Source organism: Brassica napus, chromosome A2 (assembly GCF_020379485.1).
Source record: "Brassica napus cultivar Da-Ae chromosome A2, Da-Ae, whole genome shotgun sequence".
In the NCBI taxonomy this organism is placed as follows: Eukaryota; Viridiplantae; Streptophyta; class Magnoliopsida; order Brassicales; family Brassicaceae; genus Brassica; species Brassica napus.
Genome location: NC_063435.1, coordinates 16,866,216 through 16,886,721, shown reverse-complemented (window position 1 = coordinate 16,886,721; position 20,506 = coordinate 16,866,216). Strand labels below are relative to the sequence as shown.

The following is a 20,506-nucleotide window of genomic DNA, read 5'->3' as shown; positions in this document are numbered from 1 at the left end:
TTCAAAATCTTGAATAATCAATACTGATATCGTGAAGTCGGGTTAGCTTTAATAGAACCAATGAATTTCTTCATTTTTGTGAAGGTAACATGAATATTCAGAAAAATTATTTTTAAATATGAAAATATTATCAAACTATAGACAGTTGAAAGTTTAGTATATGATATGAGATCTTAGTGAAAAAGTTTATATATGATATGATTACTTTATTATAAACGAAATAGGAAGTTAGAATGTACATATATATGTCTTGTAATTTATCTTGCTTTAAATTATATATTATATGATAAAAGTGATAATATAAATCATTAGTTTCAATGCTTTTACAATTAAAAATCAAAATGATAAATATAGTAATAGTAATGATTAGGATTTAGGAGTGAGATTTAAATAAATAAAAGAATTGACTAAATTTATTGTTAGAGAAATATATGGCAACATATTGTTAGTATAAATTTAAGTTAAGACCAAAAAATAATGAGTTAAATGAAAGGGTCTAAACAATTTTTATAGGTAGATTTTTTTAGATTCCTTCTCTTTTAATATATTGATATAGGACCAGAAAATGCAAGTGACGTTAAATGTCAAATTTGGATCCTGATATATAACGGTGCTTAATTGCCATCGTAAAGACGGCATTTGTTTGATTCCAAGTATTATTTTTGTTATTGCTTGAGTTTATTTAAAAATTATAAGAAATTAATATAGTCTTACTATATTTCTTTCTACTAAATCATATATAATTATCATTTTCTGTTTTTAATAATAAAAAATGTGTGTGTTATAGATATTAAAAACATAATAAAGTTTGACTATAAGTGCATTGTAATTTTTTATTTAATAATTAATCATTAATTTATAAAAATACATTTTTTTTGGCATCAATTATAAAAATACATAAACTATTTCACAGGTTTATCTTTTAAAAGTACTTATTAAAATGAAGGAATAATATTTTTACAAAATGATGAGCATTCGTTTTCTTAGTTCAGGTCGGGTTTTTTTTAACAGCAAAAAGCTAAAACGAAACTAAGTTGATTTCTGATCCAAGAGCCACTTCGGAGGAATTGAGTCAAAATAATTTATAGCAGAAGGCTTCTTTTTAATATCTCGTGTCAGTTTATCCGTCATTATGTTTTGTGCCATCAGAATATAGTAAATAGTAAAGGGATGAAAAGATTCCTTACATCGCAGAAACTCCTCCATGTGTGTAGTGAACGCCGGTTATTCTATTGGTGTAGACATCATCTTCACCAGTTGAGAACAGTCAGTTCAGGTCAGTTTAGATTATTTGATTTTTGGATTATTCGGATTGAATTATTTAAGCTCCGTCTAAAAACTGGACATTTTTGAAAGGGATAAGATCGGTTCAGGTAATGTCAAGTTCGAGTCGAGTTTCTAATTTTTTCATAAAACCTAAAGTGGAATCGAGTTTAGTTTGAATTTATAACCAAAAACTAAAAAAACTCTGAAAACTTGGAAAACCGAAAAGTACTTGATTTGATTTCAGTTTAGCTTTTAGATTTACAAAAATATGAACTTCTCGAGTTTTTCTAAATTTCGGTCTAATTTTAATTTTGATTTTTTTGTTTGGTTTGATTTTTAGATTTCACATAATATGCCGAGGACTAGTTTTACATTTTGGTCAAACAAATTTTCTTTTTTTTTGTCATATTTTTTGGTCAAACTATTTAAATTATAGAAAATAGGTACCACAGAACGGTGGAGTTAATAATAGCAGCCAACTAGTAATATAGTGAATGACAAATGTGGATCATGGTATATAACGTTGCTTTACTGAATTACAAGTGGCCTTTAATCCATCAGAAAGACGACATTTGTTCAATTCAGAGTACCTTTTGTATGGCTTGTGTTTATTATCTTTTCCTTTTAAGTGTAAAATCTATTTATATAAATAAAATGTTCTTTTATGGTGATTGCAAAGCATCATTTGTTTTAGATATTGAGAGGAATCTCTTATATAATGATTGAAAAGCATTTTAATAAATGACATATGATAATGCGTCACTAAACTAATAAAAACTCTCGACTAAAGATGAATCGTAAAAAAAATTCTAAACTAAAAATCTTACAAAATAAATATTTAACTAATTTCAAATTTTAAATACTATGACAGAAGATGACATACATTGACGATTTAGAAATTAAAAGTTAATAATGTTGAAAATTTAATTGAATTGTTTCTTCAGATTCAAAACTATTCAATGAATTTTATCATTAGAAATCATAAAACATTTTAACACTTTTATTTTCACTTATGCATTGTTTTAAATTAATTTATAAGCTTTTAAAAATAATTTATCAATCTTTATACACTACTTTATTATAAAATTAATTTGTAAATCCTAAATTAGTTATTATCAACACTACTTAAAACTCAATATAACTTAGAATTATTAAACTATTTGCTATTTGGCAATAGTGATATAAGAAAATATGTGTCTTATATTCTCATTGTCAAACATCAAATAATTTAAAATATTTTAGTTATATTAACTCTTAAGTAGTGTCGAAGATAATTTCATAAATTCAATCTTCCTATTTAGAGTAGGATGCCAATCTTCTTTTCTTATTTTCACGATTTCCGACCTTCAGATCAAAATTCCTCATTCTCTCAAAAATAATGCAGGGTTATTTTTTTTCTGAACCAATACGTTGTATTTTTCCCTATTAATCAATAATAAATAAAATTTGATATATTATTTTTTATTTATTACTTTTTTTGTTTATATAGTGTCACGAATAACTTTCTATGATTTTATCCTAACAAGTAGCAGAAATTTTATAAACTTATAAAATTACCGTGAAGCTGTATTAATCATTTGTTAGAGTGTTAAAATATTTATAAAGTTTTATAAATCGAATGTAAGATTGATAAAATAATGTATAATAATTTATAAATTAGTTATAAAGTTTATAAATAAATTTTGAATAATGTATAAATGATAATACAGATTTTAAAACATTTAATGATTTGTAGTCGAGAGGTTTCTTTATACAGGTTAATAAAAATAATACAGAGAAAATTCAGATATTTTATGGTATTTCAATATATCCCAACACTAGATTTGTCTCTCGGGACAATTTAGATTACATTGTGATGATTTGGATCTTTTTACCGTTTTTAGCGGCTCTTTGAATCTAATCTGCTCTCGAGCATAAAGTGGTTTCAAGGTTTTTTTGTAATCAAATCGACATTACTTCAAAATGAAATTTATACTTTAGCAACAAAAAAAAGAACTGTGCTAAACAAATATCCTCTATATATTAGTAGAGAAACATTAAAAAAATTGTAACTTAAGTTTATAATAATTACAAAAAAACTTGATGAATTGTCATTCAATTAAAATGTTAATTTACCTTAAGTGACACCTTTTAAAACAAAAGTTGATCAAAATTTGAGTATGGGATTCAACCTCCCCATTGAAAACCACAAAATATGTCACTAACATAACTTATCAATTTCATTGTTCTCTATTTCCATTATGAAAGCAGTATGACACTCGGTGAAACTATCAATATAGAGCTTGGTCATAGGGCAATCAAAATATTAATTCAAAGCTTTGTCACCATCAAAAATCGTTGTGTCATTCGTCTGTAAAGCACTAAAGCAAATTCAAAGCTTCATCACCTACATATTGATAGTTCAACGTCGTGAGAAATCAAACTTTTCATATACAAACTATCATGTTTAGTGTAGTTCTTTAAAGTTCTTGGAAATTCACAAACCATTACATTAAATTTGTCCAGATTTTTTTTTTGATGAAATGTGAAATTTATTGATCAAGTAGAATGAATAGGCATTTACAAAGATTAAAAAAGCCTAAAATAAAACTTTACAATGCTGTAACAAAATTGGTTAAGTCTTCCTTCTACTAAGCTGTGACTTCAAACCATCTTTGCATCAGTCCCATCAACTTGTGATCCTTTTTGTAGCGCAGAGAAGTGATCCGATTTCGAATCCCCTTATGTATGATCCGGATCAATTGCTCCACTGAACCGTAGCCAGTGCCGTGTCTTCTCTCATTCCTCTCCTTCCACAAATGGTATATACAACTTTGGAATGCCATTTTCAGTAGCGTCTTGTCCACTACGTGCAGATTATTACGACAAACAAACTGCAGCGTTGCTGTCTAGTCAGGGTCAGTTCTGTGGCCACTCAGCCGATTCACCAATGTATTCCAAACAGTGAAGGAGTAAGGACATGCAAAGAACACATGATCCCGTGTCTCATCTCTTTCTCCACATAGCATACAGCTCTGATGAATTCCCCAAGCTCTCATTCTATCGCCCATTGACAACCGGTTCCTTACTGCAAGCCACACAATGAAGGAGAAGCGTGGAGTTCCTTGAGTAAACCAAATGCCTTTGCTCCAAAACACATTGCTCCTTTTCTCTCTGATTTGCTCTCAAGTCTTGGCCGATGAAAAATAAGGTTTATATTCTCCATCTGAGTGTTTCCACAGCACAACATCTTGTCCCTGAGAGAGGTGAGGGACCGGAGTACTAAGAATTCGTTCATAGAGATCATGGAAAAAATACTTCTTTGTCCTCTTATATTCCAAGCTTCCTGCGTGACTGCATCACACACCCGAGCAGTACGAGCCACGCCAAGATGATAAGTGCCTGCTGCTCCAGTTATGTCGATAAGTTTCCCTTGCTGCAGCCAGTCATCAAACCAAAAGAACGCTGTCTTACCATCATATACCTCATATCTGATGAACTGGTAGACCTGCGCCCTAAGTTTTAAGAGTTTTCTCCACATCCACGATCCCTTTCCATCCTCTTTTAGCTCCCAAAAAGAATTTTGTCTCAATAAGTAACGTTGAATCCATGAAACCCATAGTGAACTCGCGTTAGAGAAGAGCCTCCAAATCAAACTCATAGCAAACACAGTAGCGGAGTCGCGCAGCTTCCTTATCCCTAAGCCCCCTTCTTCTTTGGGACAACACAAATCCTCCCAAGCGACTTTAGCTTTGTGCGTCTGATTCGGAGAGCCTGACCACAAGAACGCACTACACATGCTCTTTATCTCATCTAGACAAGCCTTGGGGAGAATAAACGCTTGACTCCAGAAATTGACAATACTAGCAATTACAGACTTGATTAACTGAAGCCGGCCTGCATAAGATAGGTATTTATTTCTCCAGGACAGCATTCTTCCACGGACCTTGTCTATCAGAGGCTCATAGTCTGGTCTTGTTAATGCCTTGGTGGTTAGAGGCATTCCTAAATACCTCACCGGTAATGTGCCTACTGTAATTCCTGTGCTCGTAGCTTCGTTCATCAGAGGGGTTATGCTCTGCCCTGTAGCGAAGATAGAAGACTTTGCTACATTGATACCTAAGCCCGAGATATCTGCAAACTGCTTCATAACCTCCAGCACTCCTTTCAGAGAGTTAGCAGAACCATCCGTAAACACTATGATGTCGTCAGCGAAGCAAAGATGCGTGAGTTTCACCTCGAGGCATTGCGGGTGATAGCCAAATTGCTGAGCCTCAGCGGCCCTATTCAACAATTTAAAAAGGACATTGTTCAGGATTACATATAAGTAGGGTGAGAGAGAGCAGCCATGTCGTATTCCTCTAGCACTGGTGAAAAAACCCTCTAGGCTTCCATTTACAGACACTGAGAACGAAGCCGTAGATATACAGACCCTGATCCAATGAATGAACTGTATCGGCAACCCCATAGCTTTCAGAACTGCGGTGATAAACGACCACTTCACAGTATCAAATGCCTTGGAGATATCCAATTTTATTGTTGCTCTGTTGCTTAGCGTAGTTCTGTGATACCCATTGACAAGCTCCGAAGCTAAGAGGACGTTTTCAAGCAACAACCTTCCTTTGATGAACGCTGTTTGGTTTGGCTCAATTGCATCCGGAAATATCATTTTCAGTCTCCTTGCTAGTATTTTGGAGATGACCTTATAAAGAAGGTTGTAACAGGCTATTGGACGGTAGTCCTTCATAGTCCGCGCCTCCTCTGATTTGGGAATGAGGGATAGGATCGTTGCATTGATTCCTGTGGGCAAAAATCCAAACAGGAAGAAGGACTGTACAGAGATGATGAATTCCTCCCCAACAATTGGCCAGGCAGCAACAAAGAACTCCTTCGTGAATCCATCAGGTCCAGACACCTTATCATTTGGTAAGGCATGAAGTGCAGACTTGATCTCCTCTCCGGAAACCGGGGCTACAAGGCCAGCAGCAGTACCCAAATCACATCTGTATGTCAAGACGTCCTGTAGCAAGGGGTAAGAATCTTCTTCATTACCCTGATCTTGGACTTGGAGAAATCGCTGAAAGTGCTGACCAGCCTCCTTTTTTATGTCTGATAGCTTAGTAAGAGTTTCTCCAGCCTCATTAACCAGGATCTTGATAGTGTTGCGAGAAGACCTAGTCTGAACTGCTCGATGAAAGAAGACCGTATTCTGATCCCCTGCTCCCAACAACTTTACACAAGACTTCTGTCTGAAAAAACGTTTCCTCAATACTTGCAAGCTTGTTCCATCTATCTGAGGCTGCAGCCGCTGCTGCAAATGTTATCGGGTTTGGATCCAGTAAGGCCTGATTCTGACAATAATACATTTATGTGAAGGCCTGCTTCGTTCTTCCCGGCAAGTCACCATAATGCGTTTTGTTTATCATACGCATCTCATACTTCAGCATCTTCAACTTAGCGTGGAATCTGCTCAGAGCCGACCGGGAGTGATGAATTGCTTGAGTTGAATCCCAGACTCTCTTAACTGCAGGTAGAAATTCAGCGTGCTCAGTAAGATAGTTGAAAAACCGGAAAGGCTTCCTAGCTTCATTAGTGGACCCTGTAAGATGAACCACACAACGGGCGTGGTCTGATATTCCTCCTGCCTCAAAGCTTGAAGTTGACTGGGGGTAGCTCCTTAGTCAAGCCGCATTGACCAATGCTCGATCCAATTTTTTCCCTAAAGGGTCCTCATCCCTCTTATTCCACCAAGTGAACAGCGCTCCTGAATACGCAAAATCAGTTAAGTTGCAGTCCCCCACGAGATCCTGAAAGTACCTCATACCCAACTGCAAAGAAGCTATGAAGCCTCTAGAGTGCTCATTAGAAGCCAGAGCTACGTTAAAATCCCCCATTACTATCCAAGGAACATCCAGATGACTATATGCAGCCTGAGTTCCCCTTATCTCATCCCACAATCTTCTTCTCTCTGCTTCAAAGTTCGACGCATAAACTGCAGAACAAATGATCTGCTCACCCGTCTCAAATACTTGAACTGCACAAGTGATGATCTGATCACTCATATGCAGCTTGGTGACAATAACCTTATCCGACCAGAAAAACCAAATACGACCCAGCGGATGATAGTCATAATTAGCTAAGGACGCCCACTCCGGTAGTGCTGAAGCCATACACTCTCCATATTTCTCATGTTGCACCCTCGTCTCCATAAAACACCCAAAATAAAACTTCTCTGCCTGAACCCATCTTCTAACCTCCCGATGTTTGCGCGGCATGTTGAATCCCCGCATATTCCATACAAAAAAAGACGTCATAACTTCCGAGAGGAAGTTTTCTTGGTGTTGGTGTTTATCCTTTGCACTTTGAGGTCTTTAGCTCGAGCAGGGACTTGCTTACTAAGTTTGAAGCTGGAGCCAAAATCATGTCCAGGTTTTTATCATTAATAACATATTGAACTATAAAATTCAATAATAAATAAGACCATATTTGACCGCTTGATTTATAGGTCCACAATATTCGTGAAATATAAATTTTGTGAATTTTTTTATGGTAAATCATTCTTCAGTAGTATTATTGACTATATACTTTTTTCCAAGTGCATGATTTTGTTTTATAGTTAGTCATAATCAATCCTTAAATTTGTAAAAGCACTGTAGCCTAGTAGTTAAGGTTTAAAAGTTTCTACACCTAGGCCTGAGGTTCAAATTTCAGGCTATGCAATTTCTTGCAGATTGCACATTACATGAGGTCCAGGTTTCAATTTCAGGAGAAAGTGACTTATTAAACAATTATGCAAACGGTGGAAAAAAGGCTTACAAGAAATCTTCAACATGGTGCAAGTAAATCCGGTCAGGCGTAGGTCTTCGTAGGACGGCTCATGTGATGCAATTAAGCGTAGATCTTCATAAGGCAGGTAGTATTGTCGGTTGTCGAATCGTCTATGTAATTTTTCTCATAATAAATCAGCGTTAAAAAAAAATCAATCCTTAAATTTAGGGGATGTCTATATTTTTTTTGGCTTGGTATGCAAGTTTATATATGATTCAGAATTGTTCGTTTATAGAAACAAAATATATAGATTAAATACTACAGATTTAGTGTGTTATGCTAATATGTTAGTTTTGCCATAATATTTTAGAGACATTAAGTGATGTACATATTTTGTAAAATATATACGATTTCAACACATTTTATTCTGATGCATTGAATAGCAGATTTATCAAAAATGGAGATACCAACCTGGGATTTGTTGTCATATATGTAGATTTTTGAAGGCTTCATATACATCCTCACGGTTTTAAACTTCCAAGAGGGATGGGAAAGGGTCCCGTAAGATACCTTGCCTACCACCTATGGGAATCGAAGCAGGTACACTCGCAGCCTCCATCATTTGGTCTCTCTGGCGATCGCGAAACAATATCATCTTTGAGAAGAGAAATTTCACACCAGAGGAGACACTACAGAAGGCGCTGACGGATGTTCGAGAATGGAAAAGAGCACAACCCCTTCCAAATCCAAAGATTTCGAAACCGTTGATCAGACTCGAACCAAGCCCTAGAAACCCCGATCTATGCTCGATCTTCATAGATGCTGCATGGAACCCCTCCACGGGTGCTGCAGGACTTGGTTGGGTTGTTGATGATCTGGTCTCTCCATCCCAACATTCAGCGGTTGAAACTTCAGTTTCATCGCCCCTTATGGCAGAAACGTTGGCGGTTCGCTCCGCCATGATCTTTGCCCTCTCTTGCAGATTCGAGTGCGTCGCTATCTTCTCAGATTCACAGATACTGATCAACCTAATCACAAGGAAGACGATGAACCTCGAGATCTTTGGAGTATTAAAGGATATTTACCTTATATCTACCGCTTTTAAGTCTATCACTTTCTCTTTTTATTTCCCGCTTACAAAACGCTAAAGCGGATCTTGTGGCTAAACAAGCCATTTGGGCCTCAAACCCATTTTAAGTTTAATTGAAAGTTATGTTTGCACAAAAAAAAAAGCTGTATGCGGATCTTAATCACTTATGCATTTGTTTTGAGAATATAATATTACGTATATAACCAAGCATTGAATCAATCCTAAGGTTGTGAAAAAATCAATTCTAAGAGCATCTCCAAAGGCACTCTATTTTTTCCTCTATAATTTACATTAAAATAGAGTAACATCCAACTCTATAATATAGTTACTCTATTTTGAAGTGAAATATAGAGAAAATTATAGAGTACCATTGGAGATGGTCTAAGTGATTATGTATATAACCGATCAAATCATGGTCTATTACCAAGCATTGCAAAGTTTTTGAATCATTCATAAGTGATTACATATATAACCGATCAAATATACAAATATAGATATGTTATTATATTATATTATATATTTTTATAATTTTTCACTCAGTGCAATGCGCAGATCTTATCCTAATAAAAATAACATATAAAGTATGTGAAGTCCAAAGTCTTCTTGAAATTGTTTGTTACTACACCTGATTGCGTCATTAAACATGAGTTTAGAAAAGAAGTAGAAACAGAAATTTAGTAAAAAAAACACACACGAGAGGACATGGACTTCAAGCGACCAAAGAGAGTTGAGAACACTAGTTGTTGTTGTTGTTGTTAGAAGGCTGACCAGTCCAATAAGTTTTAACAGCAACAAGAATCTTCTCAGGATTGTACGGACCTTTCTCATGATCTACAATCTGAGTGTTCCACTTCATTCCCTTGGCTATCCTCTCTACTTTCGTCAACGTCTCCACATTATCTCTCATCACAACCGTTCCTTCTGGTCTCAGTATTCGATCCATCTCCAACAATATCAACGTCAAATCACACCTTACAACACATAAGAAACTCACATCAGAAGTAAAAAACTTAAAATAATATATAACGCACAAAGTTTTGAGTCGGAAGCTTATCATACTTAACGCTACTTACTTGTTTTCGTATAAGCTAAACAGTCCTCCCGCGTGAATCATATCATAAGTTCTTGGATAAGTAGAGAATCCTTCACACCAGTCTTGATACGTCCCAATCAGTCCACGCTCGTATATCACACCTAACGTTTGTTTCTCTGCATCGACCGGAACAACATTCATGACCCATGACGGGTATTTCAGCATGGACGCGGCGAATCCACCGAGGTAAGCGTTCATGTCCATTATGTTCCTGAACCTCCCATGTGAAATCTCTGGGACTATCTTCTTGTAATACGCTATCCTCTCTTTCCAAACCTCATTGTCTTCTCTGAACTTCTCCGCGTTGATGTCTTGTATCGTTCCTCTAATGATCCTAGGAGGAACCGCGAATGCTCGGTCTGGCCAATCCTCGAGCGCACCGTCCGAAGATTCCTCTGGATTGTTTGTTTCTGGTAATGGCGTTATGCAAGATTCCAAGTCTTTGTACCTAAAACAAAAGAGAGATCAATTGTTTCAACTCTTTTCCACAAAGTTAGACCAGATGGGAGTTACCAAGCGAAGTCTGCGTTGTTGTCCGAGGTGCACAGTGGAGGTGACTTGTTGTTTTGTTTGAGCTTCTTACACTCAATGTGATTGATGGGCTTTCTCCAAATGGCTAAATCGCCTTTCTCAGTCACTTTCTTCCAGCAAAGACTCTTTGCTACATCCTCTATTGAATCTTGTTCTTTCTTTAAATCCTCCTCTGTTCTTTCCCAACCTCTCCAGTACTGTTTCCAGTTTATAGGTGGACCGGAGAGGATCCAGTAACCGCCCGGTCTTAAAACCCGGTCAACCTCCATCAGGTACAAACCCTCTGATGAAAAAAAAGAAAATTAGTTTGTTAATGGACATGAGAAAAAGAGACTAGTTCCATTCACATGGGAGAGACTTACCATTTTTAAACCAAGGGATCAAACAACGAGAGCAATGAGCAAGATCAAAAGCTCTAGCTGGATAAGGAAGTCTTTTTGATCCCATGATCCCGATTATGGCAGGAACTCCACGTTCTAAAGCAAACTGGACCTGAGCCTCATGTGTGTCTCTTGGTGCAAAAGACACAGCCATAATGTCTCTCTTCAAGAGGTAAGCACCAAAACTCGCAACCTGATTCAAAACAAAAATCAATGAAGTGATAAGAGAATATAATATTACCAAAAAAAATGTATGAATTTAACATGATTACCAAAAAAAAAGAATATAATATTGAAACTGAACAACTTACACCACATCCAGTGTCAATAGCAGTTCTGATTCCACCAGCAGTAAGGGGAATGAGCCTAGCAATGTCATCAATATAAGCATCAGCTCCACGGGGGAACATAGTTCCTCCACCAGGGAATCTAAACCGGTCACCTTCTACTTGAATCCAGTTTTGGACTGCCTTCTCAACACTGAGCTCCTTGTGAGGGATGTTGTCATACCAAGCGTAGTCTCTGCTTTGAGGCCATTTGAATGGAATCTTATAGTTTGGTGGAGGAGGAATCAAACAATAGAGAAGCTCATCTTTTGAAGGACAGTGTCTTTCTCTATATTTCATCATGTTCCTATCGAATCTTCTTCCTCTTTGTCGATCTTCGCAAGGTGTGTATTCACTGAGGGATAAGTCACATGGTTCCAAGTTCTTGATGGTTAGGTTTGTTTCCTTGAACTCAAACTGATTATGGCTTTTGAAATCTAAGTCAGCTGACTCAGAAGAAGGATTTGATTGAGTCTCACATCCTATTTTGGAGTAAGAAGCAGGGACATTGCTGGTTTGCCATGCGCCTAAAACGTAAAACAAAATACATAGCCCGCTTACACCAAGAACCAAAGTTAGTTTCTTTCTTCTTGCTTCTGTTTGGTGATGAAGACCAGTGTTGTCTTTCGCCATTCTTGAGTGCAAATACTGAAAACTTTGTGAGAGGCAAAAAGAGTGATCGAAAAGAGATTGAACAATGGATCAAAGTTTGATTACAAATTATGACTTATTGGATAAGAAGGAGAAGGTCATGGTGGATTTTTGTAAAGGAATGTCACATGTGAATCACCTCCATCATAGAAAGCATAATTAAGATTACTGAACGATGGAAAAAAAGAAGATAAAACAAAATTAGGCAACAAAACGGGAGATTCTTTAGCAAAACAAGAACTAAAGGTCAGTTAGTTAGAGAGAAAAGAGGAGGTTGACCAAGAACAAGCCTCATTTTCCTCCATTGGCTCTTTTTTTTTTTTTTTTTTTTGAAACACTTTTTTTGTTTTTGAAACACCCTCCATTGGCTCTTTATTCTCGGTTTGCCATATATAAACATTGTTTCGTGAATTTAAATGAAACCTTAATTATGCATATACATATATATATACTGTACAGAAATCCATGTGAAGAATAATAGACAGGCTACATTTTTCTAGACAAAAATACACAGTGTTCTAACAAAATATTTCTCTGTCATACATACTAAAGAGAAACCTGGTTAAAAATGATATTGATTCCCTTTAGAAGCTATGTTTTATGGAACTGTGAGTTCAAACCATTTCTTCATTAACAAGGAAACCACTCGCATTTAACAGACTTTTAAGTATATGGAAATGGAGGCATACACAAAGTATTGAGGGTTGTGTATATACCTTGAAGCAAGGGAAATTCGTGGAGACTTGGGAGTAAAGTTGAATCACTATATCTATGAACCCTAAGTATCGAAACAAAAGGTTTGCTTTGCTTCCTATTTGACTGACACAACTCTACAAATGCTTTCTATATCTCCTGTTTTGTTGAGATAGACAAATCTTGTTGGAGAAAATCAAGGTTGGGAAGCTAAACGAGTATATTCTTAAATTTAGTTTTTTACTGGATCTCAACTCTTATGAGGAAACTAGAAAGTATATATTCTTTGAAGTTGAATAAAACAGCATATAACTGAAAACCAATTCCAAGTAAAGAAGAAAGATAGTCTCAAAAACTTTAAAGAGAACATGGTAAATAAAAACCCAAACATAAAGGATAATGAGTTTGCATTATCAATTGGTCCAGAGGAAACAAAACTACAAACCCATACGAGAAGTGAACAGAAAGCTACGACGACTATATCACTCTTCCACCATACTGCCTTCATTCTTCAACAGCGATCTTGCCCTTCTCGCTCACATAGATACCATCAAGAAACTTTCTGATATCCTTCTTCTTCACATGGCATTTCTACAAAATCAAACAAACAGCAAGATGAGAATATTGTTGACAAAGGAAAAAGACTGCTGCTTACAATTGCAAAACATCACCAACCACATCGCAATCAAGATTCAACACCATTACGTTTCATTTTTCTTAGTTTATATACAACATTATGTAGACATTACAATTTCATACATTGACCATTTTCATTTTATTATCAGGAAAACAAAAGAGCAGAGAGTACCTGGTTGATCAAAGCGCATGAACGTGAGACAAGCTCGATATCATTTCCCTCAAGAGTAATCTCATCCTTAACCTTCTCAGACCGAACAATGGTAACACCATCCAACATATCAACCTTCCTCACCTGTTCATACCATTTCATTACATTACCAAACAAAAGACAAAACCTAACAAATCAAGCAAAACAGAAGAGCGAAACGAAACCTTCTTCTCCCCAAGGAAGTTACGGATCTCAATAGACTTGTTGTTACCGGAGATGGAAGCGTTGATCGGAAAATGAGCGTAGACAAACCTCATCTTGTAAAGGAAACCCTGAGTGACACCGGCGATGAGATTGCTAACGTGGCTCAAGGCAGTCCTGATGGAAGCACTGGCTTTGCGAGAGCCGAACCACGAATCGATCTTGAGCTGTCGCTTGCCGGTGACGGCGTCTTTGATGAGCTGGAAATCGAGGTTGAGATGCTTGAAGTCGCGAGTGAGTTTCCCGCGTGGGCCTTCGACTTCGATAACCTTGGCGTGAACCTTGATGACGACGCCTTCGGGTATGTCCATCGTCTCAGATGACAAGATCGTCTTCATCTTTCGTGAGTGAGAGAAAAAGCGACGGCGGCGGGTTTCGGTGTGGAGTTTAGGGTACAAGAGTAAACCCTAAGTTCGCTTATAAATAGGTCACGTGCTCTGTTAGGTTTTTTCCCCTCTGATAATAATACTAAATGGGTTTAAAGGGCAATACAAAAATGGGCTTTAAGTCAACTAAAACCCATCGGATTCATTACTAAATTGTTGTTTGTCCTTGTCCTTGTATGAACCTTGATCACTAAACGAACAACACACCAACTAAACATTAATAACATCGACATTTAAACGAATAACACCAGCAGTCTTCGATTAGTCGTTGTTATTTGTCGATGATAGCAACTTACAAACGAACATTATGTGAAACTCTGTAACATCAGATCCTTGAAAGTTTATGATCACAATGGATATCTTGAAAACATACGTTAAAGAGGTAAAATATATTTATATCTATTAGATTAATTAATTTAAATTTAGAGTTGAGATCGGAGGAACCAGGTTTTGAGAAGGGTTGGGGCTTAGGAAAAAAATAATTAATTTTTAAAATTCAGAAAAAGATTAGATTTTGAAATAAAATGTTTTATACTGGAGATTATGAATATTTTAGATATATATATATACGGAGAGCATCGGAACAAATATTAAATGAGGCAAAATTATTCATCATTTTTGGAAACCAAGTTGATAATTCTCTAAAACAAGATATTAAAAATGTTTTGGATCTTTTAACTAAAGGAGGCATGGGAATACTGTACCTAGGATTGCCCAAGCAAAATTGTGGATCGAAGATGACAGTTTTCTCCTTTGTACAAGATCAACTCAATGAACGTGCCTAACACATGGTCATCACGATTGCTATAAAAAAAGAAAAAAAATAAGTCTAAGTAAAATCTGTGATTCAACCGGTTCCCACATTTGTGATGTCGTGTTTCCTTCTTCCATAAAGCAGTATTGACAAATTAAGAATTACAATTTCAAATTTTTGGTGGAGCTCAAAACAAAACATCACATGTTTACATTGGATTGCATGGGATGGAATTTGTACCTCAAAGAATATGGGGAGAACTAGAATTTCGAGATCTCCATGATTTCAATATAATGCTTCTTACAAAACGATTATGGAGACTAATTCAATTTCATCGCCCTTATTGGCACGTGTTTTAAAAGAAAGATATTACAATCATGCATCTCCTTTAGAAGACCGGCAGATGTATTCACCATCATCCAAATGGCAGCGAAACAAATACTTAAGTCGGGTTTACAGAAAACCATTGGATCCGGTCATGATATGAGGGTTTGGAGTGAGCTTTAGGTCCCAGATTCAGTTGCTCGACCACCTCGACCTGCCAACCACATTGTTTACAGAGTGCCAGACATACCATGGATTTTACCATTTTTAGACCATGACATATGACCTATTTAGAGTCTATTTTAGAGTGTTTTCAGGTTTAGGTACATTCTGGAGAACTATGATGATTTTGGAGCTTTTTGAGGTGCAGAACTACACATAAACGTCAGATGTTTAGATATGGATGGAGACCTTAATAGGTTGCGATTGAGCCCATATTTTGATACAGAATAGAGCTTTGGGTTATCGCCGGTTTGAGGTTAATCAGCATCTTATAGCAGACGTTATGCATGATTTACTGAAGAGTGGTACGTCTGTCTCGCGAAAGGAAGCTCTCGAGGAGATGAATGAATGTCGATCGACGACACATCCTTGATGTCGATCGACGGTGATGCCAGAAGACGGGTCGAGTCTATTTCATGACCGACTTAAGCCCATAAGCGACCACAATTTACAAGAATGCCCCTGGATGACTCTGGCTACGCTTTCTTTTACTTCTTTAATTCATAGTTTTAGGGTTTGAGAGGAGATCAATTCTCCTTCAGAGGAGAATTGATTGGAACTCCATTGGTTTTACCATTGATTTATTAACTGTTATATTATTGAAACTATGATTTGTGTTATTGCTTGCATGTCTGAGTAGTCATCTTGTTAGATTTAAGGATTTCATGAGCTTATTGTCAAACTGATAATCAATAAGGATTTCTAGGTTATCTATAGATCTCTACACCAGAATAGTTTGTAATACTAGGATCTAGAGTAGTTAGAAAGCATCACAGTGTGACTGATTATTTAAACCTAGAATCATAGGACAATTAAAAAGCACAAAAATGCAATCAATTAACAGAACCCGAACTCCAGTGGAGTTTTGAAGACTAACAAAACAATTAAGATCAATTGGTTTTGTGAACAAATCAACTAGCCATTTCTTTGACAAAGTGTTCAGTACTTTTTATTCGCCAAATAGTTCTTTGATGAATTAATGTGTATGTCATGTTATTGGTTCTTTAGGTGGAGTAGTAAAATGATGGGTCACCTATCAGAAAGTAAATAATGATATCGTGTGAGTGAGGTCAAAATACGGAAAAATGTCATATGCTGATTACAGAATCAGTAAAAAGATTTTCAAGTCTTTAAAAAAAATTAATGCACCGCCCGTTGTACGAAATGGGTATACATAACAAGTGGGTATGAAAAGTCCATTAACCGTGAGTGGTCAGAATATTAAAGAAGATTTCTATTTTTTATATACTTTGGCATGTAAAAATTTTGAAATTAAAAATTAAAAATTTTTATTTCTATTATTTGTGAAGTGATTTTTCGCATTCGAGCTCTCACATTAAAAGTAAGTCTAGTTAATATCGTTTATACCTTCAATGAATAAAATTTATAAATTAGTCAAAAAATAAAAATTTATTTGATTAGATAAGTGATTTTGGATAATAATAATTATCATCCAAAATATAAAAGATATATTTTAACTAAAGGATAATTACTATATATATATATTGTGTTATTATCTGAAAATATCTTTTAATAAAAATTTAAACTTAAAAAAACATAACTAAATACTGATCAAATAAATTTTTAATTTTATATAACTGAAAATAAAATATTGAGGATTTTTAAGATTTATTTATTAATAATGAATATAATGTACAAAAACTTTCAAAATATTTATAATACATAAGAATTTTGAATGAGTACATAAAAGTAAGTTATCATTACATCCTCCTATATATTAATTGAGAAGTCACTTTAGTGATTTATGCTGACGTGTCGCTCATAGAAGAACTCTCCAATTAATTGTTATAATTTTGATTGGTTGATGGTTATTTATTTTTCATTTATTTAATTAAAGTTTTTAAAAGGAAACTATCATAGAATTACCTAATCTAATCTATGTTTCTAAACATACAAACAATTAAGCATCTTAAACATAGATAAATTAACATAATTTGTTTATAGAAATAATTAAATATATATATATTACATTATATAAATTGATAAGATACATATAAATACATATTATACTATGGAAACAATTATAAAAACGGTTTTATTATGTTTATATTAGTAGTGAATAAAATAAATCATAGATTTTAGAAAACTAATTAACATAAACTTAATAAAATTAATTAAATTTACTCATTCACTATAAATATAGTACAAAAATGTGTCAAATGAATGCAAAACAATCAAATATATAATTTAAAAAAAAATCCAGTCATTTTTTAATGACAATGTGATATCATATATGTGTTACCACTTTTAGAAATGATTAAAATATTTTTTATATTTTAAAACATAAAAATTATATGGTAAGTTATTTAAATGTATATTAATCATTAATTTTTTTATTTAATTCATCTGTTAATATAAACAGATTAATTAACATTATTATATGGTAAGTCATTTAAAATTATATTATTTGGTAATTCATTTAATTTATTTTATGGTAAGTAATTTAATTATATTAATCAATGTATTTTCCACTGTATTTTTCTATAGTTAATATTCTATTCATATAATTCATAAAGCTTGAATTATAATAAAATTAGCATGCTTATTTTTAATAGAAACAAATAAGACATAAATAAGAGAACAAGAGGGAAGAATAATAAAAATGTGTTTGTTGTGTTCTTGGTATTAATATTCTTATATATTTAATTTTTATTTGTTTGTCGATGTACATGTACTTTTTGTGTTACTATAAATGTGAACTAATTAGTTTTATCTGTTTTTAAATGTTAAGATAAATTTAGTAAGAAAGTTCAATAAAAATGATCATCTCTACAATTGTTAAAATCAAAGATGGAAAATACAATATAAATTAAAATTAAGAAAAATTATTTAAAAATTAATGAGATGTATTTTTACGCTATAATTAGAATTTAAAATGTACGATAATAAAATTTCAATAAAATTTATACAAATAAAAATATTTTATTTCATATAATATTAGATCTCACATTAATCATCATATATATTAATTTAGAAATCACTTTAGTGATTTATGCTGACGCGTAGCTAAGAGAAGAGCTCTCCAATTAATTGTTATAATTTGATTGATTGATGGTTTTTATTTTTCATTTATTTAACTAAAGTTCTTAAAAGAAAATTCATAGAATTATATAATCTAATCTATGTTTACAAACATACAAACAATTAAGCATCTTAAATATAGATGAATTAACATAATTTGTTTATAGAAATAATTAAATATCTAGATTACATTATATAAATTGATAAAATACATATAAATACATATTATACTATAGAAATAATTATAAAAACAGTTTTATTATGTTTATATTAGTAGTGAATAAAATAAATCATAGATTTTAGAAAATAATTAATCTATACTTAAAAATATTAATTAAATTCACTATATATATAGTATAAAAATGTGTCAAATGAATGCAAAACAATCAAATATATAATTCTAAAAAATTCCAATCATTTTCCAATGATAATGTGATATCATATATATGTTATCACTTTTAAAAATGATTAAAATATTTTTATATTTTAAAACATAAAAATTAGATGGTTAGTTATTTAAATGTATATTAATAAAGAAATTTTTTATTTAATTCATATATTACTATAACAGATGAATTAACATTATTTCATGGTAAGTCATTTAAAATTATATTATTTGGAAATTCATTTAATTAATTATATGGTAAGTAATTTAATTATATTAATCAAAGTATTTTTCACTGGATTTTTCTATAGTTAATACTATATTAATATAATTCATATAGCTTGACTTATAATAATATTAGCATGCTTATTTTTAATAGAAAAAATCAGACATAAATAAAATAACAAGAGGGAAGAATAATAAAATATGTTTGTTGTGTTCTTGGTATTTTATATTCTTATGTATTTAATTTTTATTCGTTTGTCCAGGTACATGTACTTTTTTGTGTAACTATAAATGTGAACTAATTAGTTTTATCTGTTTTGAAAATGTTAAGATAAATTTAGTAAGAAAGTTCAATAAAAATGATCATCTCTACAATTGTTAAAGTCAAAGATGGTAAATATAATGGAAATTGAAAGTAAGAAAAAATTATTTAAAAATTAATGAGATGTATTTTAACGCTATAATTAAATTTTAAAATGTACGATAGTAAAATTTTAATAAAATTTATACAAATAAAAATATTTTATTTCATATAATATTAGATCTCACATTAATCCTCCTATATATTAATTGAAAAGTCCCTTTAGTGATTTATGCCGACGTGTAGCTCATAGAAGAGCTCTCCAATTAATTGTTATAATTTGTTTGGTTGATGGTTTTTTATTTTTCATTTATTTAATTAAAGTTTTTAAAATTAAACTATTCATAGAATTATCTAATCTAATATATGTTTCCAAACATACAAACAATTAAGCATCTTAAACATAGATGAATTAACATAATTGGTTTATAAACATAATTAAACATCTAAATTACATTATATAAATTGATAAAATACATATAAATACATATTATACTATAGAAACAATTATAAAAACAATTTTTTATTATGTTTATATTAGTAGTGAATAAAATAAATAATAGATTTTAGAAAACTAATTAATCTAAACTTAATACTATTAATTGAAGGGGTTCTTTCAAAAATGACTCAAAATTTCAAGTCAACCCCAAAAATAACCTACGTTTTTTGAAATTTTGTTTTGTCCTATTTACCCTAGAAGCTCTAGTTATTCACAAAAATGCCATTATTTTTTTTCAAAAATAATGTTTTTACCTTACCATCTTCATCTTCACCAAATATTTACAACTTGCCATTGACATCAATACCTCCAGCACCAGGAACTACCAAATTGAGAGTGTTAATGCTCTAAAGTTTCGAACTTTTTCTCATCCTTTCTCATTTCCTATCCACACAAACCACATATCTTACACTCTCTCTCAAAATTCATTTAAAAAACTAAAGATTTTGATTACAAATTATATAAGGTTCATAAGGTCTCGAT

The 20,506-nt window shown here is 33.0% G+C and overlaps 2 protein-coding genes across 2 annotated transcripts; both read right to left on the bottom strand.

Moving 5' to 3' along the window:
- Positions 1–9,648: 9,648 nt before the first annotated feature.
- Positions 9,649–12,299, bottom strand: LOC106399339 (probable methyltransferase PMT17). Its single transcript, XM_013839816.3, has 5 exons — positions 11,419–12,299; positions 11,090–11,300; positions 10,710–11,010; positions 10,177–10,644; positions 9,649–10,074 (listed from the first exon to the last, which is right to left on the bottom strand). Exons 1-5 carry the CDS (start codon positions 12,064–12,066, stop codon positions 9,840–9,842), a joined length of 1,863 nt encoding a protein of 620 aa, XP_013695270.2. The 5' UTR covers positions 12,067–12,299; the 3' UTR covers positions 9,649–9,839.
- A 787-nt stretch (positions 12,300–13,086) lies between these two features.
- On the bottom strand, positions 13,087–14,264 carry LOC106399345 (60S ribosomal protein L9-2). Its single transcript, XM_013839824.3, has 3 exons — positions 13,789–14,264; positions 13,586–13,708; positions 13,087–13,368 (listed from the first exon to the last, which is right to left on the bottom strand). The coding sequence occupies exons 1-3, from the start codon at positions 14,161–14,163 to the stop codon at positions 13,282–13,284; spliced, it is 585 nt and encodes a 194-aa protein (XP_013695278.1). The 5' UTR covers positions 14,164–14,264; the 3' UTR covers positions 13,087–13,281.
- Between the last annotated feature and the right edge of the window lie 6,242 nt (positions 14,265–20,506).

What these genes read in the sequence shown, in the direction of transcription:
- LOC106399339 (XM_013839816.3), bottom strand. Translation starts at nt 12,066, where the DNA reads ATGGCGAAAGACAACACTGGTCTTCATCACCAAACAGAAGCAAGAAGA. An exon ending in CTATTGACACTGGATGTGGT is followed by an intron (nt 11,301 to 11,418) that starts GTAAGTTGTTCA and finishes GTTTTGAATCAG; the next exon opens with GTTGCGAGTTTTGGTGCTTA. An exon ending in TTTAGCTTATACGAAAACAA is followed by an intron (nt 10,075 to 10,176) that starts GTAAGTAGCGTT and finishes ATGTGTTGTAAG; the next exon opens with GTGTGATTTGACGTTGATAT.
- LOC106399345 (XM_013839824.3), bottom strand. Translation starts at nt 14,163, where the DNA reads ATGAAGACGATCTTGTCATCTGAGACGATGGACATACCCGAAGGCGTC. An exon ending in ACTTCCTTGGGGAGAAGAAG is followed by an intron (nt 13,709 to 13,788) that starts GTTTCGTTTCGC and finishes TGGTATGAACAG; the next exon opens with GTGAGGAAGGTTGATATGTT. An exon ending in CATGCGCTTTGATCAACCAG is followed by an intron (nt 13,369 to 13,585) that starts GTACTCTCTGCT and finishes TTGATTTTGTAG; the next exon opens with AAATGCCATGTGAAGAAGAA.